Below are 27,813 nucleotides of genomic sequence, written 5' to 3' on the forward strand. Positions count from 1 at the left end.
TGTTGCTCGTCAGGCTGTATTACTTATTAATACAACAAGGACAATTTTGTTAATTTAAGTAAGACTTGTTATTTATCGCATCGTCGTATTATGGACAGCTTTCCCCAGGTATTAAAATGAAATATGATAATATTGAAACCAGTTTTGTCTGGCTCGTTGGGCCGAAACTGGTATCACTTTTATGTTTTTTTTTTATTTTATTATTCGTAGATAACTGTCTGCAATACGATGCTAAACATGATATTTTAGTATGGCTAAGAACAGGTTCCAATCTATCAGATATTAATCTGTTCTGTAGACATACTCTGGAAATATTATTCTTTTTACGTTCTTATTATTAGAAATTTATATTATGTAGGCGTTCTTTCAATCCATTAGATAGTCTAATATAGCAAATATTGTTATTTGGTTGCTTCTTGTATCTTGAGTCCCCTGTAATTTGAATTATTTACTTATTGATAAGATATCTATAACTTTATTGTTTCGGTGGTTTCCTTGAAAAGCCTAGTAGAGCACAGAATCCTCGACATCCCCCTCCCCGCATATTTAGAAATAAATTGAATATAAGTTGGTGGTTGTTATTCATTTTTTTATATTTTTTTGTCAGGTTTTGTTAGGTTATTTTAGGTAACTGGTAGGAATTGTTGGATTAGGAGTTAAGTATATATAGAAAAAAAAACTTATCCCTTCCTCTCATTTATATATTTTTTTCCAAAATAAGGATGCTGTGATCGCTAGTCACTTTGAGTGAATGCACCAATTTTTGTAGTCCAAAAAATGCGCATTTTTATAAAAACACTGTGAATCTTATTTATTCATGATATCTAGGCTTTGGTATTTAAGTGTTTCTGCGAAATTGCAAATTTTATCAATAAAAAGAATAAAAACATTTTTGAATCAGGTTTTTCATGTATTAGATTTAAAGAAAACATAATTTTCATTTGTTTTATATCAGAAAAAAAGTAGGGTTTAGTTATTAATCGCATTGCATTATAGACAGCTTTCCGCGAATATTGAAATGAAAAATCATAACATTAAAACAGGTATTGAATTTAGGATTTTTATTTTGATACTTGTCTGTAATACGATGGTATACATGATTTTTCAGTGTGGCTGAGAACCGGTTCTAATCCAGCGGATAATAATCGGTTATGAAGCTATACTGGAAAATCTATTTTTAATTGAGATATCCCTGTACAATTTTACTTGATCATATGGACATTGTGGTATTTAGACACGTAAACAATATATAATGCCAGTAGAAAAAAAATATTACTTTATTCTTATTACTTGCGGCTTCGCGCCTAGCCTCTAGGGGCTTTGCCCCTTGAGTTACTTTAAAAAAAAAATTGGAGATGCAACCACTAATTTCAAAATGATTTTTAAAAACATGAGGGGGATTTTTTTGTTATTTTTTTTTTGGGGGGGGGGGTTTGGGGGTGTCCCCACCCCCATGAAAATAGCCTAAAACCACCACAGGAACATTAGGTATATTCCCTGAAGAGTAGAATCCGATCGGTTCAGTGATTACCGAGATCTTAATGGACTGACGGACGGACAGACATACATCAAGCTACTTTGTGTTATAGATATAAGGGAGGGAGGGAGGGGACAATGGGTGTAAATTACAATGGTACCCAAAATTTTAAAACTTTGCTATATTATTCGGTGCCTCTAAAACTTTGAGTACTTTTATTGAATTTTGATTTGTTGGAACTGAAACTTTAAGTAATATTTATAATCTTCAGAAGGGGTAATTTTGCTAATCTTCATTGGGGATGTTTATTGTCCATTGCCTTATCCCTAATCCTTGTATTATACAATGTTTTTTAGGCTTTTTTGAAGTCATAGGCGGTTTTAGGTTAGTTTTTACTTTTTACCTACCCATCTAAATACAAAGTATCTTTAGTAGGGGCGCAGCCGGATATGTGTTTTTGTTATCTAACATGTAAATAATTAAAAAATAAAGATTTTTTAAGAGTATAAAAAATAATGTTATAATGCGGCTACCAGCTATTATAATAACATCTACAGGTAGAGTTTATCTTTCATTTTCATATCCCTGATCCCTACACTAACAAAAGTATCCAAAGTTTTTAAGGTATCAAATGATAATAGTTACTTTTTACATCGTATTATAAACGGCTTTCCGCGGATATAGAATGTACAATTATGAGATTAAAACTGGTTTTAATCTTATGATTGTACATTTCTATATTCGTAGAAAGCTGGATATAATACGATGCTAGACATATTTTAGACATATTATAAGTCAAAGTTCTTATAAAACTTTGGGGAATGTGTAATAAACAGTCCAATGTCCCCTCCATCCTTGATAAAGATTGGACTGTTTATTACACATTCCCCAAAGTTTTATAAGAACTTTGACTTAACAACTTCTGTTGTATTTTGATTATATGGTTCATTGATTTCAGTGCCTAAACGTTTCAACCACTTTTAAACAACGGAAGGGATAATTTTGTTTATCATCATTGGGGATTTACATCATTTTATCTGCCATTGTCATATCCCTTTATATTCCTGGTGTGAATTTAAAAAAATGGTTTTTCAAGTAGCTGGATTCATGTAATCTGACTGATCTGTCAGCTTTGTATATGTTATGGGCTAGGTTTCAGTCTATTACCAGCTACAATTAAGCCATGAAAAAACTATCATTTTCCTCCGCTGTCAAATCTTTTCTTTTTTTGTGGTGGATTTTTCTTTAAAATCAAATAGCAAATGGAAACCAAATAAGATTTTGTTCAACTACTAAAGAAAAAAGTTATTCAATTACTTTAGTAGAAAAAAGTTTAGTTATGTGGTGGGAGTAAAAAAATAAAGTCTCGCGAGCATTGAAAAGTATTCTTTAAAATGTCTTATAATGGTACTTGTTATATTTGCTAGGATTTAAACCTTTAACATCAAGAAACACAAAGATATTTAAAGCATTCTTTTGATATTTTAAGTATGTTTTAGATATTTGCAAGGCTTTCAACCTTTAACATCAAAAAAACGCATAGATATTTAAAGTATGTTTTAGATATTTGCTAGGCTTTGAACCTTTAACATCAAGATACACAAAGAAATCTAAAGCATGCTTTGGATATTTGCAAGGCTTTGAACCTTTAGCATCAAAAAAACGTATAGATTAAGTATATTTTAGATATTTGCAGGCCTTGGAACCTTTAATATCAAGAAAAGTAATATCTTAATCCATTTTTTCGGCTGGTACTATATTTATATAAAGCTTTAAAAAGTTATGTAATGCAAGCAAGGGTGTCAATATCCAAAGTTTTGTTGGGGGAGAAAGCCCCTTTAAAATCAGCCACGTGACGTCATTAGGGAATTGAGATGAGAAGTGGGAAAGAAAACCCCCTAAAAAGAGATGGATAGTCCCTCATTTTTATGACGACACGTGGCTAATTTTTGAGTGACTTTCTCCCCCTGCAAAGTTTTCCAAAATATTTGTATGCCACAGTAGCCAATCAGTCGGTCTATGATTTTTTTGACATTTCCAAAAAATCTAATTCCAACAAAACCCCCATGGACGTCCAAGGGGGGGGGGGGGGTGTAAAATGGTGATTACCCCCAACCCCCCGCCACCAGCCCCCAAACTATTTTTCATTTTAGCCCCACCATGTAAAATTTACCCCCAACCATTTAAGAGAGGGTAATTACCCTCCCAAAAAACTAAAAAATCAAAAAAAAAATTTGTCGCGATTCGCGCGCATTTCTACTATTAAATATAATATCGTTCTTAGTTTTTTTTTATGAAGTACAAGTGGAAAAAAAGAATTGAATTTGTATATTTTCTCGCTTTTAGTGTTTGTAGAGTTTATTCAATTTGTTTCTGTGAAAACAACGTATTTCTATTAGCGAAGGTACTCTAAAACTCACTTTGTCCGTCCATAACGCTATGGGGGGAAATGTGATTTTCTTAGTTGCTATTCAAGATAGACAGCTGAAATTTTCAATGAAGAATCCCATGACATTTGCCCATTGCACGTAGATGCTGTCTAAAATGGTGCAAAAAATGGGGACAAATTTCAAATTGATTTGACGGGGCTGTTTATTTACGTCACAAGTGAGGTGAGGGGAAAGAAAAGGGAAGGAGGAAAGAAACCCCCTAGAAAAGAGATGGGGGTATGACGTCACACGCCAAAACAATTTGAAATTTGTCCCCATTTTTTGCACCATTTTAGACAGCATCCTTTTTCTCAACTGAACATTTGCTCTTTGGGCTTCGTTACTTTAGGATGTTGTCATCCTTGTTTTTATTGTTTGTCCATTGTATACGTAAAACTACAAACAACGCATATATTCTCATAGTACTATTATATGAAGAAGAAAGCTTTCTGTACGTTAAGCCCTCGATAACTTTGGACCATATTGAGTTTTTACATTTTAGTGAAGCTTTACATATCTACCAGGATGGTTTCAGGCTATTTGATTTTGGATATTAAAGTCTTGGGATGGTTTTATGCTATTTATATTCCTTCATCAGCTCTATTCAAGTGACGTTTTTGTTATCCTTAAATAAAAGTAACATAAAGTCTGTCTGTCTGTCTTTAAACTAAAATTAACCCCCCCCCCCTCCTCCTTCTATTGCCTTTAGGGACGTTGCTAAATATGGGACACCCCCTAACCCCCAAAAAAAACAAAAAATCCCCCCGCTATTTTTTTATTATTCAGAATAGTGGTGGAGTGGAGGATCTCCAGGTAATAAAAGATGTAATTATACCTCTTGGGGCAAAGCCCCTAGAGGCTAGGGGCGAAGCCGCTAGTGGCCGATTTATTGATGTATGATTAACACTGATAACTCATCTGTAGATTTCAATTAACGGTTGAAACGTCTGGACACTCAACTGAATGAACCAACCAATAAAAATAAAAAAGTCCCCCAAGTTGTAGGGCGAACGAATGAGAAAACGTTATTGCAAAACCTTGGGGACATCATAAACATCAAATGTCCCCTCCCTGCTTAGAATATTATACCCTTGGATGGTGAGTAATGTAATTTAAGATAAGAAACTGGACATGACTAGAAATTACCCAATTAATCACTGGGAAAAAACAAGGATGACAACATCAAGCGAAGCTCGTGTGTATAATAAACAATTTACTGAAATAAAAAACATACATGCAGGGAAAAGGGAATGTTATTCTGACTAACAATTCTTAAGGTAAATTTCCCCACAACCCCCTTCCCCTTTCCCCCCCTTCTTTCCCATCCCTCTTCAGTTACATGAAAAAACAAGACATACTCCCCCACCTTAATTCCAAAGGTTTCGTGATTTTTTGTAGAATTGATTGTTAGAATAGCTAGGCCTGCATAGTATACATGTATAATTTAAAATTTCTATATGAAGTTATGAAAATGCTAGTTAATTATATATAGAAAATAAAATAAAAATATTTCTATGAATAAAGGTCTAATGATATCAGAGAAGCAAGGAAGGGTCAAATATTAATATTAAAGACAAAATTTCAACAGCATTTGTATAAAATGTATTATTTGTTTATCTTTCCCTGAATCGGGGAGGGAGGAGACATTGCAACTTAAATCATTCTTGTACCCCAAGTTTTATAAGCTTGGCTTAATAACATTGGTTGCATTTTGACTATTATTGTCAACTAATTTTTATTAACAATTTTAAATTACAGAGGGGGGAATTTTGTTTACCAACACCGGGGATGTAAATTAATTCATCTTCTATTGTCTTACCTCTTACTTTTCCTGGGAAGAACCATTACTGGAATCAATAGGGCTCACAATATGAACCAATAACCTTCTTTTGTATCACCAATAAGCTAATAATAAAGGACAATATTTCATTTTTAAACGCACAGATACTCTACAATTTGTTTATAGTTTACTTTTTATTAATTTTAACCTATAAATTAACAATTGATGCCCTTTATTGTTTATAAACTGATTTTATAAAACCAATAAATGACATTCCATTTTAAAACTTTTGGAAAAACGGCATACTTAGTTTAAAATATGATATCTTATCTTCAAAAAGTTTGTCGCATTGAGAGTAGTTCTAATTGAAATTTTGCATATATTGGCAATTTTCAAAAGATTTTAAATTTGTTTTTCCTTATCAGAAAATGATTTCAAGACGTTCAATGGGATTTGTATGTCCGTCTTTCATATTACAAGGTCATAAGTTTTCAATGTAACTAATCTTGTTGGTGAAAAGTTATTGAAAGGGTTTTCCTTGTGTATTAATAAACCTTACTGGCAAATTTGTCTAGCACTAACACCCAACCCCCCCCCCCCCCTATTTTTTAGATAATTTGAAAATAATATTAATTCTTTAGGTCAGATTAGGTTAGGAATAGGGGAATAAATCTCCCCCCTCTCCCCACTAACTTATTTTCAAGATGAGGCTTGGGGGGGGAGGTTGATTTAATGCACTTTGTGGAAAATCACCATCTAACTAACATAAAAAAGTTCTGATTTGATATATAAAAAAACTCACACACACACAAATAATCAAGAAAGTTTTATAATATTAATATAAAAAAATCAGGATATCGTTATATTTGCCTGTCTATGATTAAATGTAAATGATTTGCTCCTTCAAATAGCATAAAACCATCCCAAGAATCAATCTTAAAATAAAATAGCCTGAAACCATTATCTTGAGAAGTATAGTAAATCTAAAGCTACAGACAAAAGAACGCACTGCTTTATTATATAAGATGTATTTCACAAAAACATAATTTTTTCACAACAATCAAAAATCATTGATAATATTAGACCAAAGAGTAAAAAAAACTAGATATTAAAAAATTCATACTTATTAAAAAAAAATTCGTGTCTTTCCATTTTTGAAAATAAACCTCCCTTTTGATCATATTTTGTTTTATGTTCTTTATTGAAGTTATATAACACAATAAAATAAACAGTTAGGGAGTTGAATCCATTTTTATAGAAGCAGAAATATAATTTATGATTATGGTTTGGACCCTCTAAAACTGTAATCTACCCTTCCACTTTCCCCTCTCTTGGTGAAGATATCTTCAACGCCGATACGATTTTTGAAATATAAGATTCCACTTTTGTCTCTCTTGTTAAAGATATCTTCACCAAGAGAGGCAAAAGTGGAATCTTAAATTTCAAAAATCGTATCGGCGTTGAAGATATCTTCACCAAGAGAGGGGAAAGTGGAATCTTACATTTCAAAAATCGTATCGGCGTTGAAGATATCTTCACCAAGAGAAGGGAAAGTAGAATCTTACATTTCAAAAATCGTATCGGCGTTGAAGATATCTTCACCAAGAGAGGGGAAAGTGGAAAGGTAGATTACAGTTTTAGAGGGTCCAAACCATAATCATAGATTATATTTCTGCTTCTATAAAAATGGATTCAACTCCCTAACTGATAAACAAATTTAAAACAATGTTTCATAATAAATAATACAGGATGACAATTTCCATAACAGAGTATCATGAAAGATTATGTAGAATATTTTAAGAATCTCAACATTTGAAGTAAAAATTTTCAAAAAATGAAATACTTAATATGGACATACATTTCTTTAATAGCGTATTTATAAAAATCATGCCTTATTACCATACGGATCATCAATCTAAAAATGAAATTGTATATTTAAAGATTAAAGTTTAATATAAAAAGTTGCTGGTTTAAAAATGATGCACAGACTTTTTGTTAATAATTATTATGCAGTCCATATTGTTGTAGGAATCTTCATGTATTGTTTTGAAAGAACAACAAGAAAATGTGTGACTTAAGGACGGACAAAACCATAATATAGAAAAACGTTGCTCTAAACATAAAAAATGTATTCTTTTACTTATTGTTATGAAAGAAGGTGTATCAATTTTTTTTTTTTTATGGCTAGCCGGTTCTTTTAGTAAGTAGTAGATGTAAAATTTTTCATAGAATTCAGATATGCAATCGTTTTTTTTTGTAGACCTCTTATTTTTTAAGTAATTTAAGTTTTTTTAAAAAATAATTAAGTCGGTTTTAAGGTACTAAAACGCAACAAAATAAAAGAAGAAAATGGCCAGTAAGAACAAAAATAGTAAGATCTTTAATTTGACACCTTACTTTTAAATTTCTGTTGAGTAATTATTGAAAAAATCTATTTTTTTAACCTCGGTTTAATAAAAACTTTAGACCTAAATATTTTCTCAAACAGACATAAAAAACATGGGTTCATATATACCTTTAGAATCAGAAAAATATTACGAATCCATTGTAAGCAAAATTGAAAAAAAGTAAAAAAATAAAAAAATATAAAAATGGCCAATTGTATTTTTTGTTCTGGCAACACTATTGTCTTCCCTTTTTTACCCCCTCTTTACCCCCTCTATACCCCCTTCCCATTTTTATACCCAATTCAAAAGTTAAGACGTTGCCTGTACAATATAATATGATATTTTCATATAATTCCTTTTATTGTAGTTTATATACTATATTGTAAACTTTTTTTTTCAATTTTGCTTACAATGGATTCGTAATATTTTTCTGATTCTAAAGGTATATATGAACCCATATTTTTTTACTTGTGAAATGATAAAATTGAGTTCAAAGTTTTTATTCTCGTGGGTTTAAAAAAATCGATTTTTTCAATAATTACCTGACAGAATTGAAAAAGTAAGGTGTCAAATTGAAGATCTTACTATTTTTGTTCATAATGGCCATTTTCTTTCTTTTTTTTGTTGCATTTTAGTACCTTAAAATCGACTTATTTTTTTTTTTTTAAACTTAAATTTCTTAAAAAATAAGAGGTCTACAAAAAACCGATTGCATATCTGAATTCTATGAAAAATTTTACATCTACTACTTACTAAAAGGACCGGCTAGCTATAAAAAAAAAAGTTGATACAACTTCTTTCAAAAAAATACAATTTAGTTTTTTTATTCAATAAAGAATCCTTTCCAGTTTTAATATAAAACAAAAATTTTTAAATATCTTTCTCTGGGTTTTATATTCTCGTTCTCTGTTAAAAAATGCATCAAATTTATACCATGTGTTCTGTTGTGATTTGACACAGAGACTACTCCAGCTTGCTGTTCAAATATTGTGGATTAAGTCTGATTGGTTATCAGACTTTATTTTATTGTGATTTCTTATTTACCCATTTTCTATCTATATTTTATTAATCATAATTTGTAATAAAACTTAAAGTAAATTTAACTGTTTTGTTTGTCTATTGAATGCGACAGTTCTCTGTTAAAAAGATACATCACATCGTCATCAAATTTATTTTAGGTATCAATTAACAACCATCAAACAAAGCCATATTTTAGATCTTAAAGATTTACAAAGTGTGTTTCTTGATTTTTTTCGTTTTTTTTGTGAGGATTTCTTTCTAGTAACAAAATCTATATTTTAGAAAATATTAGAGGACTAAGGTCCATACACTGTAACATATAACACAAGACTAAACTAAGAGAAGCAGGCAGACAGGAGCAACTGCAGTACAGAATACGTCATTATTACCACAGAACCAAGACTTCCAATTGATTGTTTAATATTCTTATTGGTTGCTGTTGGAATACAGTATTTAACTCTCTGTCTTTCTGTTTCAGTATCTGTCGAAGTGTCTGTTTACATATCAATAAGTCTGTCTTTATCTGTTTGTGGGTATGCCAAACTACTTTATATTTCTGGTTATCTTCTCTCTCTCTCTCTCTCTCTCTCTCTCTCTCTCTCTCTCTCTCTCTCTCTCTCTCTCTCTCTCTCTCTCTCTCTCTCTCTCTCTCTCTCTCTCTCTCTCTCTCTCTCTCTCTCTCTCTCTCTCTCTCTCTCTCTCTCTCTCTCTCTCTCTCTCTCTCTCTCTCTCTCTCTCTCTCTCTCTCTCTCTCTCTCTCTCTCTCTCTCTTTCTCTTTCTCTCTCTCACACACTCTCTCTTTCTCTCTATTTATCTGTCTGACTGTCTGTCTTTCTGTCATGCAATAAAATTGTCTGTAACTCCCTTATTAATATATTTTTTATTTTTTGTTAAGATCTGAGTAATGGAGTCGTGATGGGAGGTGATGATTATGATATACATAACTTAAAGGTAAATATAGATAGGTAGAAAAATTGAGATGATTTGATAAATGCTAAAAAAAATACTTCAAACATATTACAGAATAATTTTGAAGTAGAATATTTACTTTTAAATATTATTGAGAAAGTATCTAAATAGTGCTTAGAAATAGAAAATAAACCTTACATTTTGAAAGGTGTAGCAATTTTTTTCTGTTAAGGTTATCCGTTCAACCAATCTTAAATGACAAACCAAATTATGTATATATTTGTTTCTTAGTACCAAGATACCCTACAATATCTTGCAAGAAGGAGCAGCTAGGATTTCATTTTAAATTGATTCTTAATACCAATTAGCCCTATTTAAATGTCAAGTTGTCATTTCTTTGGAGATTTTTTATAAATTTTAAACATTTCTAATGTGACCTGTGGTAGTGCTAGATTGAAGTAAAAGTATAGAGGGGGCATGAACTACAAAAAAAGAAGAAAGTAATTTGCTAGCAGACAAAAATAGTCTCATCCACTAGACCCAGGAAGTTTTCTAGATTATACATTACATATACATTATACTTGTACATTTATTGTGCATAGAACCTAATTAATGACAGGTGTTCTAGATAAAAATGAATTATTCTTTTAAATTGCAGAATGCCATGGTGACACGAACCAGTTTTATCTCTGTAATCGAAGAAACCAAGAACCTCTCACTGTCCGATGAAAAGAAAAGGAGCCCTATACATTCACCTGTCAAACAGGTAATTACTGACAGACAGACATACGGACAGGTAGACAGACATATATACAAAAAATAGACAGGCGGACAGATAGAGGGACAGACAGACGGTCAGACAGACAGACAAACGGACAGGTAGACAGACATATATACGTATAAACAGACAGACGGACAGATAGACATATAAACAGAAAAACAGACATAAGGAAAAAGAACAGATAGACAGACATAAAGAAACATTTCACTATCTCATGGTAAGAAAAGAAGATAAAGAGACAGACATATAGAAACCTCTGACTATTTGTTGAAAACTAGTTACAGACAAACAGACTTAGTTATAGATAGATGGAAATTCAGACAGATAGACAGACAATAACCATGAATTTTTCGAAGAAAATAAGTCTACTACATTAATCTGTCAAACAAGTTTTGACAGACAACCATACTTAAAGACTTTCAGATAGATAGACAGACAGAGCAAAGGAATGAAGGACAGAAGTACAGACAAACATCTAGACATTATACAGGTTATGACAGACAGTCAAAAAGAGACTGACTGATAGACAGATAGATAAATTGATCGGCTTAACAACTTTGGGAACTTTTATAGAATTTTAATTATCCCATTAAGTTTAATGTCCAAACGTTTCAACCACTAATTGTTATCTACAGAATACTAATAGATAGACAGAAATTTAAACTATAGATTGAAAGACAAAATTTAGGTTTAAAATGGAATAAAAGGAAAATTGTTGGAAAAAGTATATAACAGATATAGGTTAAGCTTTAAGGAAAATTTTTTTAAAATATTTCTATCTAATATTTCTAATCAATCATATAGTTAATCGTTCAACTCTCTTACTGTAAAAGTAATCAACTTTGTGTTTAGCCAGGTTAGGTTAGGTTGGGTATATGTTAGCTCTGCATGGTTTTAGCCCGGCAAGGTTTAGTTTTATAGAAATTGTATATTTTATTGAAATCCTAATAAATTTGCCTTTATTATCAGTCTTGACTTTGTAGAATCTTTGAAGAATTTTTAATGGCAGAATAGATTTTCTTCGGTATCCAATCCATATCTCTATTTCTGAAAAATTTCAAATTGTTTGAGCCAGCAATAATTTTTGCTTCTCAATATTTCATCTCTGTTATTTCTTTAAATAAAAAACGAGGATAATTTTCTCCACCGTTAATACCAAAAGAAAAGCTTTTTGGTTTTCAATAAACTCCCATCTCACAAAAATGGCCTGGTAGCACAAGCTGTTAGTGTTAATACTGGAAATCAATATCTACCATACATTGTTATTCTAAGGGGGAAAGAACGTTGGACTGTAAATTAAAATGGTAACCAAAGCTTTTATACATGCTATCTCATTCGTTTGCTAGGAAACTTTGGAAACTTTTATGAAAATGGTTGATTGGTTGGATCCTGCAAGTAGTGTCATAACTATAGAAGAAGACAGAGTAATTTTGTTTTTCAACATTGGGGATTTACATGTGCATTGCTGGATATTCTATTAATGTTAATATTGATATTTTGTCAAGGTACAGAACTGTGTTGACTCTCCACCATCAGCTGGCGGTCGACACATCCCCCAGAATGGTCCCACCCCCCTCTCCTCCCCCACTATCGGCAACCTGCCGCCACCCGCGCACTTCCAGCACCGTGTGCCCTCCCCCCTCTGCACCTCCCCCTCGCCCACTCCACCTCCTCTTTCCTCCTCCTCCTCCTTCTGTGATGGGCAGAGCGGCAGTGGCGGGGACACTGACAGAGATTCTAGGATTTCCAGGTAATTATTATATTTTTTAAGGGAGAACTTAATTGGAATATTAATCTACAGATAAAAAAAACCTTTCTTCTTTATATAATAAATGTATAATTGTTTTTTATAATAGAACTATGTTGCTTAGAATGTAAGTACTAAGTAGTAAAGACTAAGTAATAGGAAGCGCATGGCTAGAGAAAACTCGCGTAAAAAGGGTCTTTTTTTGCGAATTTATGTACGTCAGTCATATTACAGTTACCAGTTTACTACATATAGTTAAAATTCAGAATGAAGAATTTAAATCAAGTTTACTTGATTTATTTATTTAATCTCTTTAATTAATACAATATCGTGTAGTACAGCTTGGTAAGATTAAAATGTTGTTTAAAAATGTTAACTATTTCTTACATTTTTTAGCCCTCAACCTTTTAGCGGAGGAGTCAGATGTGGCAGCCCTCTTGGAGCGGGTAGAAACCCACCACCACCTATTCCTCCACCAAGGCTCAACTCAGGTATCAAGTTTTTAAAAAAATTTATAATTAACGAAAAAATTAACCAAATATTAACCAATATAAAAATTAATCAAAAATTCTAAAACATTTCAAATTAGGAAAAAAACAAGAAGATAACGCCCTTTATTATATTCTAATAATTCTAGATCTATTAAGATTACCTTTACAGCCTGAGTATTTTTATGTGGGCGGTTAGATTTACCCAGTCCACCCCCCACGCCCATTCATACAGAAAGTTTAAGAAAAATGTACCAATAACAAAAAAAATGTTTTAAGGTTATAGCTTCAAAAGTAGTAGGATGTATATATGTATGTCTTCATGTATGAATTTTTGCGTAGCTTGGCTATTTTTCATTAGATCGATTTTCATTTTTTTGTAGAGTACTAGAAAAAAAATCAGATGTTATATTGGGTTTGTATGGCTGTACATTTTTCTTTTTTTTTATATTTCCTGGCATGCTTCTTTTAACTTGGATATTTCATGGAATACGACAATGGACATTAAGGCGATATTATAAACAAATTAAACTTAAAAATTCATAAAGTACTTAAAGTTTATAAGCCAACTAATAAGAAAATTTGTTTCAAAACTTTAGGTATAAAAGTAATCTAAAGTCCAGGAATAACCTACAGCAAGAGTTTTCATCATTTTATCTCTATTATTTAAAATTTTCTAAATTTGAAATGTATCAAATGTTCAGGCCCTCCCCGAGTTCCTCCGTTAGCCCCATTTCAGACTAGCACGACTCCCACCAACACTCCACAACTTGTACCTGGAGGACCAACTAAAGGTAAGGACGGACAAAGTGACTTATGGAATAGATGCTCTATTACTTGGGGAATATTCACAAGAAATTTCTTGTCTGCATGCAAAAAAAGATTGTATAAGTAAAGAGAATCTATACAGGAAATATGAGATGCTAATCCGACAAATTCAACAACGTTTCTACTCATAGAAGTCCCTTAAACTCAATTGTATAATTGAAGGACAGACCTTCAAAGCTATAATTAACCATGGAGGGAGGGGATATTAGATTGTAAATAAATAAAGTTTTACCACAACCTTATTCCTTGGCTGAAAACTTTGGGTACTAGTACTGAATGTTGATGGTTTGGTTCCAAACTAATAGTGTCCAAACTTTCAACCAATAATTTAAAGACAGGGTAACTTTGTTTATCATTATTGGGGATGTCTTTCAATTTACCTACCATTGTCTTATCCCTTAAGATCCTTGATAATTAACTCTCTTGTTGATGTAGGAGCTGGTGCAGCTGCCGGCAGCGGTCAACTGGTGAACACAACTGGTGCTCTACCTGTCCCAGCTAAATGCTCCAGTCAGCTCAGGAAACTTATTCAGAGTCACAGCATTGCTGAGGAGGTACAGAGATAGATAGATAGATTGATAGAAAGATAGATAAAAAGATAGATAGACAGATAGACATACAGATATAGAGATAGATAGACAGACGAATTATATATAAATATATAAAATAAACAGAATTTAAACAGTTAAAAGATTTAATAGTACAAAATTTTACAGAAAGACATATATGAAATATCAATAAAGCAATATTATATTTTTTAGAATCATTCCATAAGCAAAAAATATAGCTTCATTTTCTTATTAATCTACTAGTGACTTCGCCCCTACATGTTTTTTTAAAGGAAGAGTTTATTTTTGATTTTTAGAGAAGGGGATTATGAAACCCGTTCAAAAATAGCCAAAAATCTACACTTGATCAATATGAAATTTACATTGAAATTAATAACGATTGGCCAAGCCGTTTGTGAGTTCTTAGCTAACATAGATCCAAACAACTTACAATTTTATAATATACTTGTTTTTTCGCTCCTAGCTTCTAGTGATGAAAAATAGCATGAAACCAACCTAAGACCGACCCTTGTATCCTTTTGTATTTTGTCAATCTAATAAATTAGTTTTCCCTAACTAAAATGATACCAAATTTTAGGAGCAACGCCAGACTGCTGGGGATAATGGAGCCAGACCTATCTACCCCAACCTACCCTATTCTCCCTACTCTTCCCCCTGTTCATCCCCTAGGTATGTATCTATCTATCTTCCTGTGTATATGTCTATCCATCTGTACATATGTATATCTATCTATTGGGTTATATCTATCTATCTATACATATAACCCCTAATCATCGCCTAGGTATGTATCTATCCATATGTCCATCTAGATCTCCATCTGTTTTTTGTCTCATTTTATATACTCATATTTTATAAAATATTTAGATTTTGCAAACATAAATGTTCATGTGAAACTTACATTTATGTATGAATAAACAGAAATAAACCAAAAAATGTTGGATTTAAGGCAAAACAGCAAACATAAAAATAGTAAATAAATATTTTCTATTGTTATTTGTCAACTATTTTGCTATTTTCCTTATAATGTAACTTTTAAAGCCTTAAAGTTCAAAATATATTCTAAAATTCATTTAAAAACCTAACCAGACATGTTAATGATAGAATGACCCTAGTGTTGATATATTTACAGCAATAATTAATAGAGAATATCTAGAAAAAAGTTTCAGTAGTTTTGAAAGAATTCTGTAAAGTAAATCCTCTAAAATTTAAAGTTTATGAAGCTTGAAATGTTCTTACTACTTTGAAAATTTTACTTTTAGAATTACATCTAAAATATATACATTACATTTATTTAAAATTCTAAATTTACTGAGTTAAAAAAAATCTCCTCTTTTTTCTACATATTAGTTTAAAAGTTTCCAATCAAGAAATTAAAGCTCTCAACAAAAAAACAAATATCCCTTACAGTTTACCTTCTGAAATATCATGATTAAAAAGACAAACTTACCTTTGATAAGAGTTTAAAATCCATTGGACCATTTCAATATTATACATAAATTCAAAAATGTAAAGAAAGAGTGCTAGGCGCCTTTCTACATTGCTAAAAGTTATTTCTTTAGTAATTAATTTATTAGAAAGCTTATTTACACTTTTTTCTTAAATTAATCACAAAAACATAATTTCCATATCCAGCTACCTAGGATTGGATTTCTGATTGGATTATCTTTTATTGACTTATCCTTGTAACCTTTAAATGCTATTCAAATTTCTCCAGGGATGTTAAGGGATATGACAAAGACGACAAATTGATATACATCACAAATAATGATAAAACAAAAATAGTTGAAAAGTTTGTTCATTACTAGTTTGAAACAAACCAATCAAAATTCAATCAAAATTCAATCAAAATTCTTAAAGTTTTTGAGCCAACAAAGAAGATCACATGATTATAAAACTTTTGGTACCAGTGTAATTTACAGTCCCATGTCCCCTCCCTGCCTGATTTATCTCGGACACCCGGCCATAGAAGGGCCACAGTTCTGGAAATTAGCATTCGTTTTCCTGGTAGGGATAACTGACAAACCAACCACAATAGTTTAAAGTTGTTAAACATTGCCTAGAAACAGCCAAAATGTGATTGAAGCTAATTTAATATTTTTAGTAGCGAAGCTACTCTATAATTCCAAATGTCCGTCCGTCTGTCCGTCCGTCTAAAAATTCTAGTTACAAATTTTAAAATAGAATGATTCTTTAATTCAGAGTTGTAAAAACCCTGCCAATTACAGTTTTATAGACAGACATAATAAATAATCGTTGTCTTTCAAAATATGATTATAAAATATTGCAAATTTTTGCATTAATTCCTTTATTTTCCCTGTAGCCTTTTACAAGACAACTTATTTGCATTAAAAATGTGCAGTGATAAACCTGCTAAGTCCTTTACTTAAAACACAAAACTGTTTGGCCAGTTCTTAAAACTAAATTATAAATATTTTTTATACTTTTGGTGGAAATCATGAATGATATTATAACCCTTTATCAAAAAAAAAAAACATCATTGGCATGTGAAATTCTTAAAAAATGTTAAAGGCGAAGAGAGTAACAAATTTTCTAAAGACTAGAGACCATATTCACTAATATTGTTCCAAAAAGTTCAGAGTATATGTTTACAATTTTGCACAAATACCTGGATTTTCCTGGTAGACTTGAGCAACACACAAGTTTTGCACAATACATATTGCACAACAGAAAGTATAGAAAGGAGGTGTTTCAACATTACAATACAATGAATATTGCACATAAACATTACAATACAATAAATACTGCACAGCATAAAGTATTCATTTTAAAAAAAGAGACAATAAATAAATTACAAAAAGGAAGTAGAAAATGTTTTAATACAAGTAATATTGCACAGTGTAAAGTTTTGAATTAGGGTTTTTTAACAATAAAATGAAATAATTGTTACTCAGAATAAAGGCAGCACCAATGAAAGTATTATTATATTATGAGTAGAATAATTTGATATGCACACTAATATAGTGTAAGTATCATAAGAGTCAAGTATATAAATAATTCTACTAATGGATCTTTCATAAACAAGGATGACAACATCCATAAAAGCGAAGCACTGAAACGGTAGGACAAACGGACATGAACACTTATATAGTGTCAGAACTGAATAATCAGAATATAGATGTATAAGAGTGGAAGCAAAATTGTAAGTTAATTTGTTGAAAAACTGCTTTATACAGGATAATGTTTAGGGACATACTTACATATTTAGGACTTGATAATAGAGTTGCTTCGCTTATAACATTATACTTTGTTGTCCCAGGAATCAATATACCAAAAATCAGATCAATCGGGTGATTAGATCACATAAAAATTTGTTGTTAAAAAAGTAAAAAAATCAACATGTTTAAAATGGACGTACGGAAATTTTGGTAATGATTATAAAGTTGCTACGCTTTCTAAATCGTACCTAACTACTAAAGGAATCACCATGCAAAATTTGAAATCAATAGAACAATTCTAACATGCCTAAATTAACGAAAAAAGCTATCCGTTACGGACGGACGGACGGACGGACCGACCCTAATTATAGAAAAGCTTCGCTTTTAAAAATTACTGTTAGCAAAAACTTTTAGGCATGAAAGTGGATGAGAACGAGAAAGTATAAAACAGAATGAAGTATTTGTACGCTTTCTTTCCTCTATCTTCTCTTATTAACTCCTTCCTTTCTCTTACACCTTCTCTGTTGCATACCAAATATCACAATGGGCTAGATTGATGCATTTCAGTAAGAAATGACACAAGTAAAACTAAATATTTAAAGATCCCATCTCATTCTCTAATGCTTACAGTTGGATTACATTTTTTGTTTGAAATTAAATATTCTCAAACCATTAGCTCATAATAGTCAGGTTTCTTCCAATTGCAGACCAAATTGTGAATGGTGCAAATAGTTCAAAGTTCACACTTTGCAAGAGAGGATTATCTATCTATCAATCTTGTTCTGCATTAACTATTCATCCTAGATGTAAATTCAGTCTATATTCAATTCTAATATTCACCCTAATATAATGTTATTTTGTGTTAGGAACTATTTATATCTGATTTCTTTGATTTGTTGCTGATAGTGATTGTTCTAAAAGGGTAAGATTTTTTAACTAGGATCTATCATCTACCTAAATGAGACCTGTTACATAAAATTATGATAAGTAACCTACATGCAGTCAGGTTTTATATCCAATAGTTATGTAATGTGTTTTGAATTTATCCTTTTTTTGTGGTTATCAATCAGCTTAGTATGCTTTACAAAAAAAAAAGAAATAAAGGTATTCCCAAGCATAGTTATTACAATGCTGATGCTCCACAACCATGCTAAAATCAACAATTTATAAGATCTAGAATTCATATACTTATACAAAACTATGATATCAAAGATATAAAGTCCAATACAGTTATCCATCTGAGAAAACATAATCCAGATGCACTGTAATTCAAACTTTTGGCTTATAATTTACTTTTAACAAAAAAAACTGACCTTTAGTGCAAGGATTGAGGTATACGTTAATGGAAATTTAATAAATCCTCAAAGGATGTCTGTTTACAACTATGATAGATTTATGAACAAATTTACAAAGAATGTCCAAAAACACACATTCAAACAAACAAACATGAAAAGGACCTAAAGACTTTCTTTGCTCAATATGTAATTGAAATTTTAAACTGTCCTAGTTTCCTCTTAAAACCTTTTTTTGCACTTTGCAAAATACTTAGAAATGCAAAATTAAAAGGACATGACCACAAAATAAAAAATTATACACATACATATAAAAATTTTAGTAGCTGAGCAAAATTCACATTAGTCAAGAATCAAAAGCCAGGGCCTTTAATGTGGTCAAACCAACCCAAAAATGACTAGCAATTAAGAACCAATTTGCAATCAAAAGAAAACCAAACCCATATTGGTAAAAATTATAATAAAATTTTTGCAATTAATAAGGAAAGTAATGTTTGATGAAAAAATAATAATTTCAATTTGTTTGCAAGATGTACTTACTTTAGAACTGTTATTGTAAATTTCCTCACATTGCTATCCATGATAATGCACTGTCAGGTCTAATAGTTAAGTTAACTAATAGAAGTGGTGTTACCTTTTCTGACCAAATAATCATAATGCCAGATAAAGTGACATCATTCCTATACATTCAAAACAGTTTGGCCCTATTAAAAAATGGGTTTAATACAATGAGTGGCCTTTATTAGTGTGATCAGATATGTATGCAGTGAAACAAGTTTTAAAGTTGTTTTTGTGAAAGCTGTCTAGGTATGATATAAAGCTTCAAGCTCATATTTTAGTTATTGAGTTGCTGCTCTAGTATTTAAAGTGTTTTCAATCATATGGATCAAATAAACAAATGTAACTGTTATTTGTTCATAAAGTTAAAGTACATAGATAACACTAGTTTGTACTATATATAAATGAAAGTTTATATGAACAAATACGCAAAAGAAAAAGAAATAATTTCAGGGATAACGATAAATAACTGCAAAAAAGTCCCTTATTGATGAAAACTGATTAAAACATAAAAATTGCTGACAACCAAGGTGCCCGTTGCTTGAATGGGATAATCTGCAAAAAAAATTCTGTATCTATCCAATAAGAGAGATATAGGCTTTTTTCACTATTTCAAAATACACAAAAAATATGGCAGTTCATTCTTTGCTAGCAATTTTAGCATGCCAATAAACATTTTGGTCAATATGGAAAATTACTAAATTCTCATAGACCACCTGATGAAATATTGAAGACGGAACAAATTTTCTCCAGATATTTTATACCTTACCCTTGATCTTTGTTATAAAGACCATTCAGAAAGTTGTTAGGTAGTGCAATGAAGGAAAAATGCAGTTCTGACATATATGAACATTGGGCAGAATTGACCTGTCTTCTCTTTTAAAACCCTTAAAGCATCAGAAAAATACTCAAAGATAAGATATTCATAAAAATTTAATATTAGTATTCTATTATTGCTAACCAAAAGAAGTCATTGCAAATGAATAAAAAAAACTAATCTTTTTCAAAACTAATAATATATCTTTATAGGAAAAGCAATGTCTTACATAGTATTTAAAACAGAGTTTATAACACTTTCTGAATATTATAATGACATAAAACAAGTCACTAGGTAATATCCTTCTAAATGATATATCTTAATGAAAAAAATAAACACTGAAAGACCAAAGCGCTTTAATGCAAGAAAAAAACTATGTTTAGTATTTCTAAATATTCTAATGTCAAAATTAGATACTGATTTATATACTTTAAGAAAAAAATTTAATAATTAAATTGAAAAGTAAGTTTTATCAAGGCATTTGATAAAATTTAGATAATATAGAAAATGTTCAACCACACACATATAAAAAATGAGTATATCATGTATGCAATCTTGAATCTACCCACAAAATTAGAGCTTTATTTCTGTTGCTATCCTTTTGACAAATGCACTTAAAAATACTACATACAAGGAAAAATAAATTCTCTATATTACTATTTAAAAAAAGTTTTTATATAAAATAATCTTTAACTAGAGTTGATTTTTACAATAAATAAATCTATTTTAGAACAAAAATAACAACTAGAATTCTAAATGATTATTAAAATTAAAACTAATGAAAATTAAATCTAAAATGAATTATTATGTTTTCAACTTTGAAGCTTAAGATTCTGTATTACACAATATTAAAAAAATTGGGGCATCTGGTGGTATAATTTTGTACTAAATTGTTTTATTATTTCAGAGTGAAGCGTAAGCCCCTGAAAGAAACTAGAACTGTGAGCACAGAGCACAATGGAGATTATGTACAGCTCAATCAATACAAATTACAGGTAATCACAATTAAATGGTGGCAATACTTTGAACTAACTTTATAGGTTAAACACACTCTAGTGGCAATATTTTTAACTAATTTTATTGGCTTTGACAAGGCAGCTATGAAATATTGAAAAACACTCTAGTGGCAATAATTTGAACTAATTTCAATGTTTATAGGGCGTTTCTGGACAATGCAGCTATGAAATATTGAAAAACACTCTAGTGGCAATAATTTGAACTAATTTCAATGTTTTTAAAGAAATTGTTGGATAAGGCAGCTATGGAATACTGCAATACACTCTAGTGGCAATGATTTAAACTAAATTAATAGGTGAAACACACTCTAGTGGCAATACTTTGAACTAATTTCAATATTTATAGGGCGTTGTGGGACAAGGCAGCTATGGAATTGTAAAGCTGGCATATAATGAGGAAGATGATACACACTATGCTATGAAAATTTTAAGGTAAATATTTATTTATACATTTATCTATCTATCCATTAACCAATATATTTATCAATCTATCCTTTTATTAATTTATCTTTATACCTATTCAACAAAATATCTATCCATTTTTACATTTATCAATTTATCTATCACCTATCCATTCATCAATATATTTATCCATTCATTAATATGTTTATCCATTTATTTATCTATCCATTCATGAATATATCTATTTATCAACTTGTCAAATATTCATTTATAATTTTATCTATAAAAATATCTTTCTATTAATTTATCTATCAATTATCCATTCATCAATACATCTATCCATCTATCTATCTATAAATCTCTCCATCAATTATCTGTTTAAATATCTATCTATCTACATCAATTTCTACTTACTATATATCTATTATAGTAAGAAGAAATTAAAGAAGAAGGCTGGTATATTCGGACGGGCAGCTCCTTGCAGGAAAGGCAGTGGTGGCACAAAAATCAAAACAGCTGAAAACCCACTTGACAAGGTAAGGTATCAGGTAGGGAGGGAGGGAGGTGACATTGGACTAGTTATAACACTAGTCCCAAAAGTTTTATGGTAATGATTTCTTATTCATTGGGTCAACAGCTTCAGGGAAATTTATCTTTTAATTACCTTCAAATATTAGTGGAAATAATATTTATTTCCTAATAATATTTACAATCTAACCTATAAATTTTCACATTGAAAGTTTTAATTTGTTCTAAAGCAAAAATAAAAAGAAATCTATTCGAGTATTTTTATTTTTCGCTCTGTCTCATTACCTGTCTTTTTATCTTTCTCTCTCTTTGTTTATCTCTTTCTTTTCTCCCCGTTTTCCTTTTAACCTTTATTTACTCTGTATCTGTATATGCCTGTATGTATCTCTTTGTAACCCGCGAACGTAGCGCATCTGCTCGTCGTCGGCAAGGTGATAGGTTCGAATCTCAGCCTAATACTGCGTCATAACTAAAGACAGGTGCGCGCTATATATGGTTAGAGTAGGGAGGAGCCTTGACCCAAAAAAGGCGCAAGTCATTACCATGCACAGATAGGACTTCTAAGACAAAGGTCGCGTTATCAAAGGGTAAATATAGGGCGAATGGATGCTTAAAACCGCAAATATAAGATGCAGATTATGTTTTAAAGAGAGTTCTAGAACCCGAGGCGACACATGATGTATCTTTTTGTATAGGGTGTCCCATAGCGTAGTGGTTAGCGCACTACGCTGTGGTTGGAAAAAAACCGAGTTCAAGTCCCCACAAAGACTTTGCACTTGGTTGACAAATGCTGTCGCAATTTGTCAGATTATGATCACGCAACCTTCCCTGAGATCCCCTTAGGTTGTAAGGAGGGAGATTTGTAGGAAGTTAGGATTCTACCAATCAAGCAACTTAAATCATGCTTTCCCTCGTCCATGCTCCGCGTATGAGAGTGCCATTAATTAGGGTGGCTTAATATGGAACACCTGCCAAAACTCTAGGCCAGGGTGATGTAATAATTGTGTAGCTTCCACGAGAATTGCGGGTCAGCTTGTAATGTAACATAGAATACAATCAGCTGTGCGCGAAGCTTACCAATCTAAGATTGGCCAAAGGATTCTCACTTCCAGCCTCAGTGTGTCTGAGTCCTAACTTCAGAGAATCAGGGCTATAACAACAACAACATGTATCTTTTTGTAGGTGTACCGCGAGATCGCTATAATGAAGAAACTAGACCACCCCAATGTTGTGAAGCTTGTCGAGGTTCTTGACGATCCGGAGGACGATCAACTATATATGGGTGAGTAAGATTATAATAGACCTAAGGACGTCTCCTTTTTTTTGAGTGGTCGCGCATTTAATTACGCCCTTTGATTTTGTTTTATGAATGGATTTATTATTACCTGGATCTTACACCAGATTATTTATACTCTAATAAAGTGAAACTTGTAGTTGGCTAAAATAAAAATACCCCCTATCCACCTCCATTTTTACCCCTTTCTCGATAATTATTCTATCGACCAATTAACGTATTAATGAATCTAACTATCGATTGATCTACAAATCAATGGATGTAATCATGTAGAATATACATGTCCGTTTGATTAAAACTTTGATCAATAAATCAGTTTATAGGCTTCTTGAAAAGATTATTGATTGATCCAAAGATTTATTGATAATTGATTGATTAGTAGACTTGTTGATTGGTTGATTAGTTAATATTGATTGATTGTTAAATCAATAAATCGTCTAATTGGCTTTTTGAAAAGATGTTTGGTTTGTTGATTGATTCATTGATTGTTTTATTAATTAAGATATTGTTTATGAAATTGATTGGTAGATTTTTTGGAATGATTGATTAATTGATTTTTTAAAAATAGTAAATTGATGTTAACCTTTATGAACAAATAGTATGATGGAGGTTATAAAAAAATGTAAATAGATTTCTATATATAAAATTACTTATGTAAAAAGTACCCTAGGAAGAAAACATGTTATGTAAGATTTTCCCATATTTTCCTTATCAAAAGTTGTCTAGGTGTAGATCAAGTATTAACATTTATGTCAAATCTGTCATTTAGTTAACATGAAGAAAAAAAAAACATATTCTCAAACTTAGATTTAACTTTTTGGTTATTATTTCTTGGGATGTATGAAACACAATAACAAGAATATTTTTAGAAAAGCTTTTAATCTATTGATATATACTAAAGCAGGATGTCTCTTTATATTTCCACTAAGATCTCGTAAATGTCCGGACCTATCGTTCCACAATTTTGAAGAAAGTATTACTTTGGTCCAGGAAAAGTTATAGGCTTTTTGGACACCCTCTCATAAAAATATTTCCATCCCAACAAAATATTTATTTTTGACAAAAAAAAAGTGGTAGGGGGTGTAAAACATCCTTTAATCCACCAAAAATATAAATCAGTACCCCCCCCCCCCCCAACAACATTTTTTTTAACATAAGGAACAAAAATTAAATTTTGAGGGTTAAACAATCCCGAGACGTTAGGAGCGAAGCCAAAAGTATTGTATGACAACAAACAAACAAAAAATAATACATGAAAAAGTTGATAAAGTTGTAATGGAAGTTATCCAGGGAGGTAGGGAAGGTTCATTGGCCTTTTTTTTAACAATTATAAGACTATAAAATTTAAGTAGGTACGGTTATTAAATCTTAATTAGTTGGTTCAGACTAACAATGTCTAAACTTTTGAACCTTCAAAAGGGATATTTATTGATGTTAGAGTATCACAAAGGATGTAAATCAATTAATCATCTATTTTCTTATTCCTTTTGTCCCTGGAAGTTCACGGAGTGTGAAGGATATTTCACAATAATGGGCCGGATATCCGGTGTGGCCGGATATCCGGCCGGATATCCGGCCATTTTCAATATCCGGCCTGATACCGGATATCCGGCTCTATAATTTTTTATACTTTACACCAAAAATTTCTGCTTTTTTAAAATCTTAAATGGCTATAATTTTCTTATTATTGAAGCTAGAAGAACATTTTTTCTAAATAAGTTTAACTTTATGTAAATTTATATAAGATTTATGAAGAATTTTTTTTTACTACTTTAATACTTGGTAATTTGGCCGGTTATCCGGCCGGATAACCGGATATTTTCCGGATTTCCGGCGTTGTCCGGATATCCGGCCGGTTACCGGATATCCGGCATTTGAAATCAGCCGGATATCCGGTATCCGGCCAAAAAAGTATCCGGCCCAACCCTATTTTACAATAAGAAAAACTATTTTACCGCTAGTCAAAATCAAGTTTTCTTTACATATATTGTTCTAAACAAATACTAAATTTATCAAATAAGCATAGTAATATCTAATAAACCAATTTACAATTTTATAGTGAAGCTAAGTGGTTGGGTAGTTTTTATGCTATTTTTCACGGGGGAGGGGGGGGACCCCAAAAGTTATGTAGCTTAGGGGAAAACAGTCTTCCGCCCCATCTTTAAAAACTCTTTTTTGAAACTCAAACTTACCGCCAAGCTATTAGTTTTGAATTTTAGTTTTATTGGAGTAAAAATTGTTGGCAAAACTTTTGTTTCTTAGGGTGCTGTGTTCCTATTCCTAATTTATGCATTAAAAGTAATGCAATGTATATTTTTAGTACATTAATATTTCTATTTTTAGCATTCAAATTTTTAAGCTCACTCCAAATTGTATCTATTCCTTTGTAAAAGTAACAGGATGTCTTTCCGTCTGTCTGCTAGATCGAAATTATTATTCTTTACAGTGAAGCTCATTAGATACCCAAGAAAGGCGTATAACTAATATAAAGGATGTTATTTCTACCCTCCCATGAGGAGTTTTAAAAATTAAGATTTAAATTGGAGAGTTAACTTAACCCACAAGGGACCCAAGATGCCTAAAGGGACGTAGCCAAAGTCTATATTTAAATTAGAATTTAAGCTTATTTTACGTTAAGTAATGGAATTCTAGTGCCTAACTATATATCTATCTATCCATCAATCTATATAGCATTTCAGCTAAATGAAGTGCCTAGTGCTGATTGCTTTTAATTTATCTATTTTCTATTATCTATCTATCTATTTTGTATTTGAGCTACTGGAACTAGGTGAAGTGCTACAAGTGCCAAGTGCTGATTGTCTATCTACTATTTATCTATCTATTCAGTATTTGAGCTACTAGAACGTGGCGAAGTGCTACAAGTGCCAAGTGCTGATTGTCTGTTTATATATCTATCTATCTATTTAGTATTTGAGCTACTGGAACGAGGTGAAGTGCTACAAGTGCCAAGTGCTGATTGTCTGAGTGAGGATAAAGCCTGGTCTGCTTTCAGACATGTTCTACTGGGTCTAGAATATCGTAAGTGTTATTATTTATATTCTGTCATTCTGTAGCCTTATAACTTAGCCTTTTGAAAAAAGAATAAATATTTCATTACATTTAAGAATTATGATTCAATTTATTATTTCAAAAATTAAGCTTTGTAAATTGTCACTAAGATTTCATAACTGAACATATTTTAAACATTAGTAATTTCTATAAAAAAAAATAGACTTTAAAACAAAGCCCATATTGTCCTGTTGTGACGTCATAAATTTCGGGAAAGGGAAAGGGAAAGGAGAACCCCATTTCTCCCATCTCCTTTGAAATATTTTCTTCCCCCCTTCCCTTCTCCTATTCCGAAATTTATGACGTCACAACAGGACAATATGGGCTTTGTCGACTTTAATAATATATACTTAGATTGTTTCAATTCAATATTTATATAAAATTTCAGTGCACTATCAGAAGATTATTCATAGAGACATCAAGCCTAGCAATCTTCTTAGAGCTGATTCTGGAGAGGTAGATATAGATAGATAGAAATGTAGACAGATAAATAGATAGATCATAGAGATATCAAGCATAGCAATCTTCTTAGGGCTGATTCTGGAGAGGTATATATGTATAGAGATAGTTAGATAGATCATAGAGATATCAAGTCTAGCAATCTTCTTAGAGCTGATTCTGGAGAGGTATATATAGAGATAGTTAGATAGATCATAGAGATATCAAGTAAAGCAATCTTCTTAGAGCTGATTCTGGAGAGGTAGATATAGAGATAGTTAGATAGATCAGAGAGATATCAAGCCTAGCAATCTTCTTAGAGCTGATTCTGGAGAGGTATATATAGAGATAGATAGATAGATCATATAGATATCAAGCATAGCAATCTTCTTAGAGCTGATTCTGGAGAGGTAGATATAGAGATAGTTAGATAGATCAGAGAGATGTCAAGTAAAGCAATCTTCTTAGAGCTGATTCTGGAGAGGTAGATATAGAGATAGTTAGATAGATCAGAGAGATGTCAAGTAAAGCAATCTTCTTAGAGCTGATTCTGGAGAGGTAGATATAGAGATAGTTAGATAGATCAGAGAGATGTCAAGTAAAGCAATCTTCTTAGAGCTGATTCTGGAGAGGTAGATATAGAGATAGTTAGATAGATCATAGAGATATAAAGCAAAGCAATCTTCTTAGAGCTGATTCTGGAGAGGTAGATATAGAGATAGTTAGAAAGATCATAGAGATATCAAGTCAAACAAACAGACAGACAGACAGACATACAGTGAGACAAACCAACTTATATGCAAACAT

General features: G+C 31.4%; 1 protein-coding gene across 6 annotated transcripts in view; it reads left to right on the top strand.

Moving 5' to 3' along the window:
- LOC145306254 (calcium/calmodulin-dependent protein kinase kinase 1) overlaps positions 1-27,813 on the top strand; it is a 93,244-nt gene that overhangs the window by 54,357 nt on the left and 11,074 nt on the right. For 3 of the 6 annotated variants that reach the window (XM_080148320.1, XM_080148322.1, XM_080148324.1), the window contains exons 5-17: positions 9,990-10,045; positions 10,662-10,769; positions 12,290-12,534; positions 12,928-13,022; positions 13,724-13,813; positions 14,283-14,401; positions 14,994-15,085; positions 21,167-21,254; positions 21,622-21,707; positions 22,108-22,213; positions 23,388-23,487; positions 26,428-26,538; positions 26,957-27,024. In XM_080148320.1, the coding sequence (XP_080004446.1) occupies positions 9,990-10,045; positions 10,662-10,769; positions 12,290-12,534; positions 12,928-13,022; positions 13,724-13,813; positions 14,283-14,401; positions 14,994-15,085; positions 21,167-21,254; positions 21,622-21,707; positions 22,108-22,213; positions 23,388-23,487; positions 26,428-26,538; positions 26,957-27,024 (1,364 nt within the window). Of the gene's footprint in view, positions 1-1,972; positions 2,035-9,989; positions 10,046-10,661; positions 10,770-12,289; positions 12,535-12,927; positions 13,023-13,723; positions 13,814-14,282; positions 14,402-14,993; positions 15,086-21,166; positions 21,255-21,621; positions 21,708-22,107; positions 22,214-23,387; positions 23,488-26,427; positions 26,539-26,956; positions 27,025-27,813 lie in introns of those variants that run through there. The other 3 variants (XM_080148323.1, XM_080148325.1, XM_080148321.1) reach the window with 2 other exon arrangements.

The sequence above is a fragment of the Acartia tonsa genome, chromosome 14 (genome assembly GCF_053477335.1).
Source record: "Acartia tonsa isolate MP-2025a chromosome 14, ASM5347733v1, whole genome shotgun sequence".
Taxonomy (NCBI): domain Eukaryota; kingdom Metazoa; phylum Arthropoda; class Copepoda; order Calanoida; family Acartiidae; genus Acartia; species Acartia tonsa.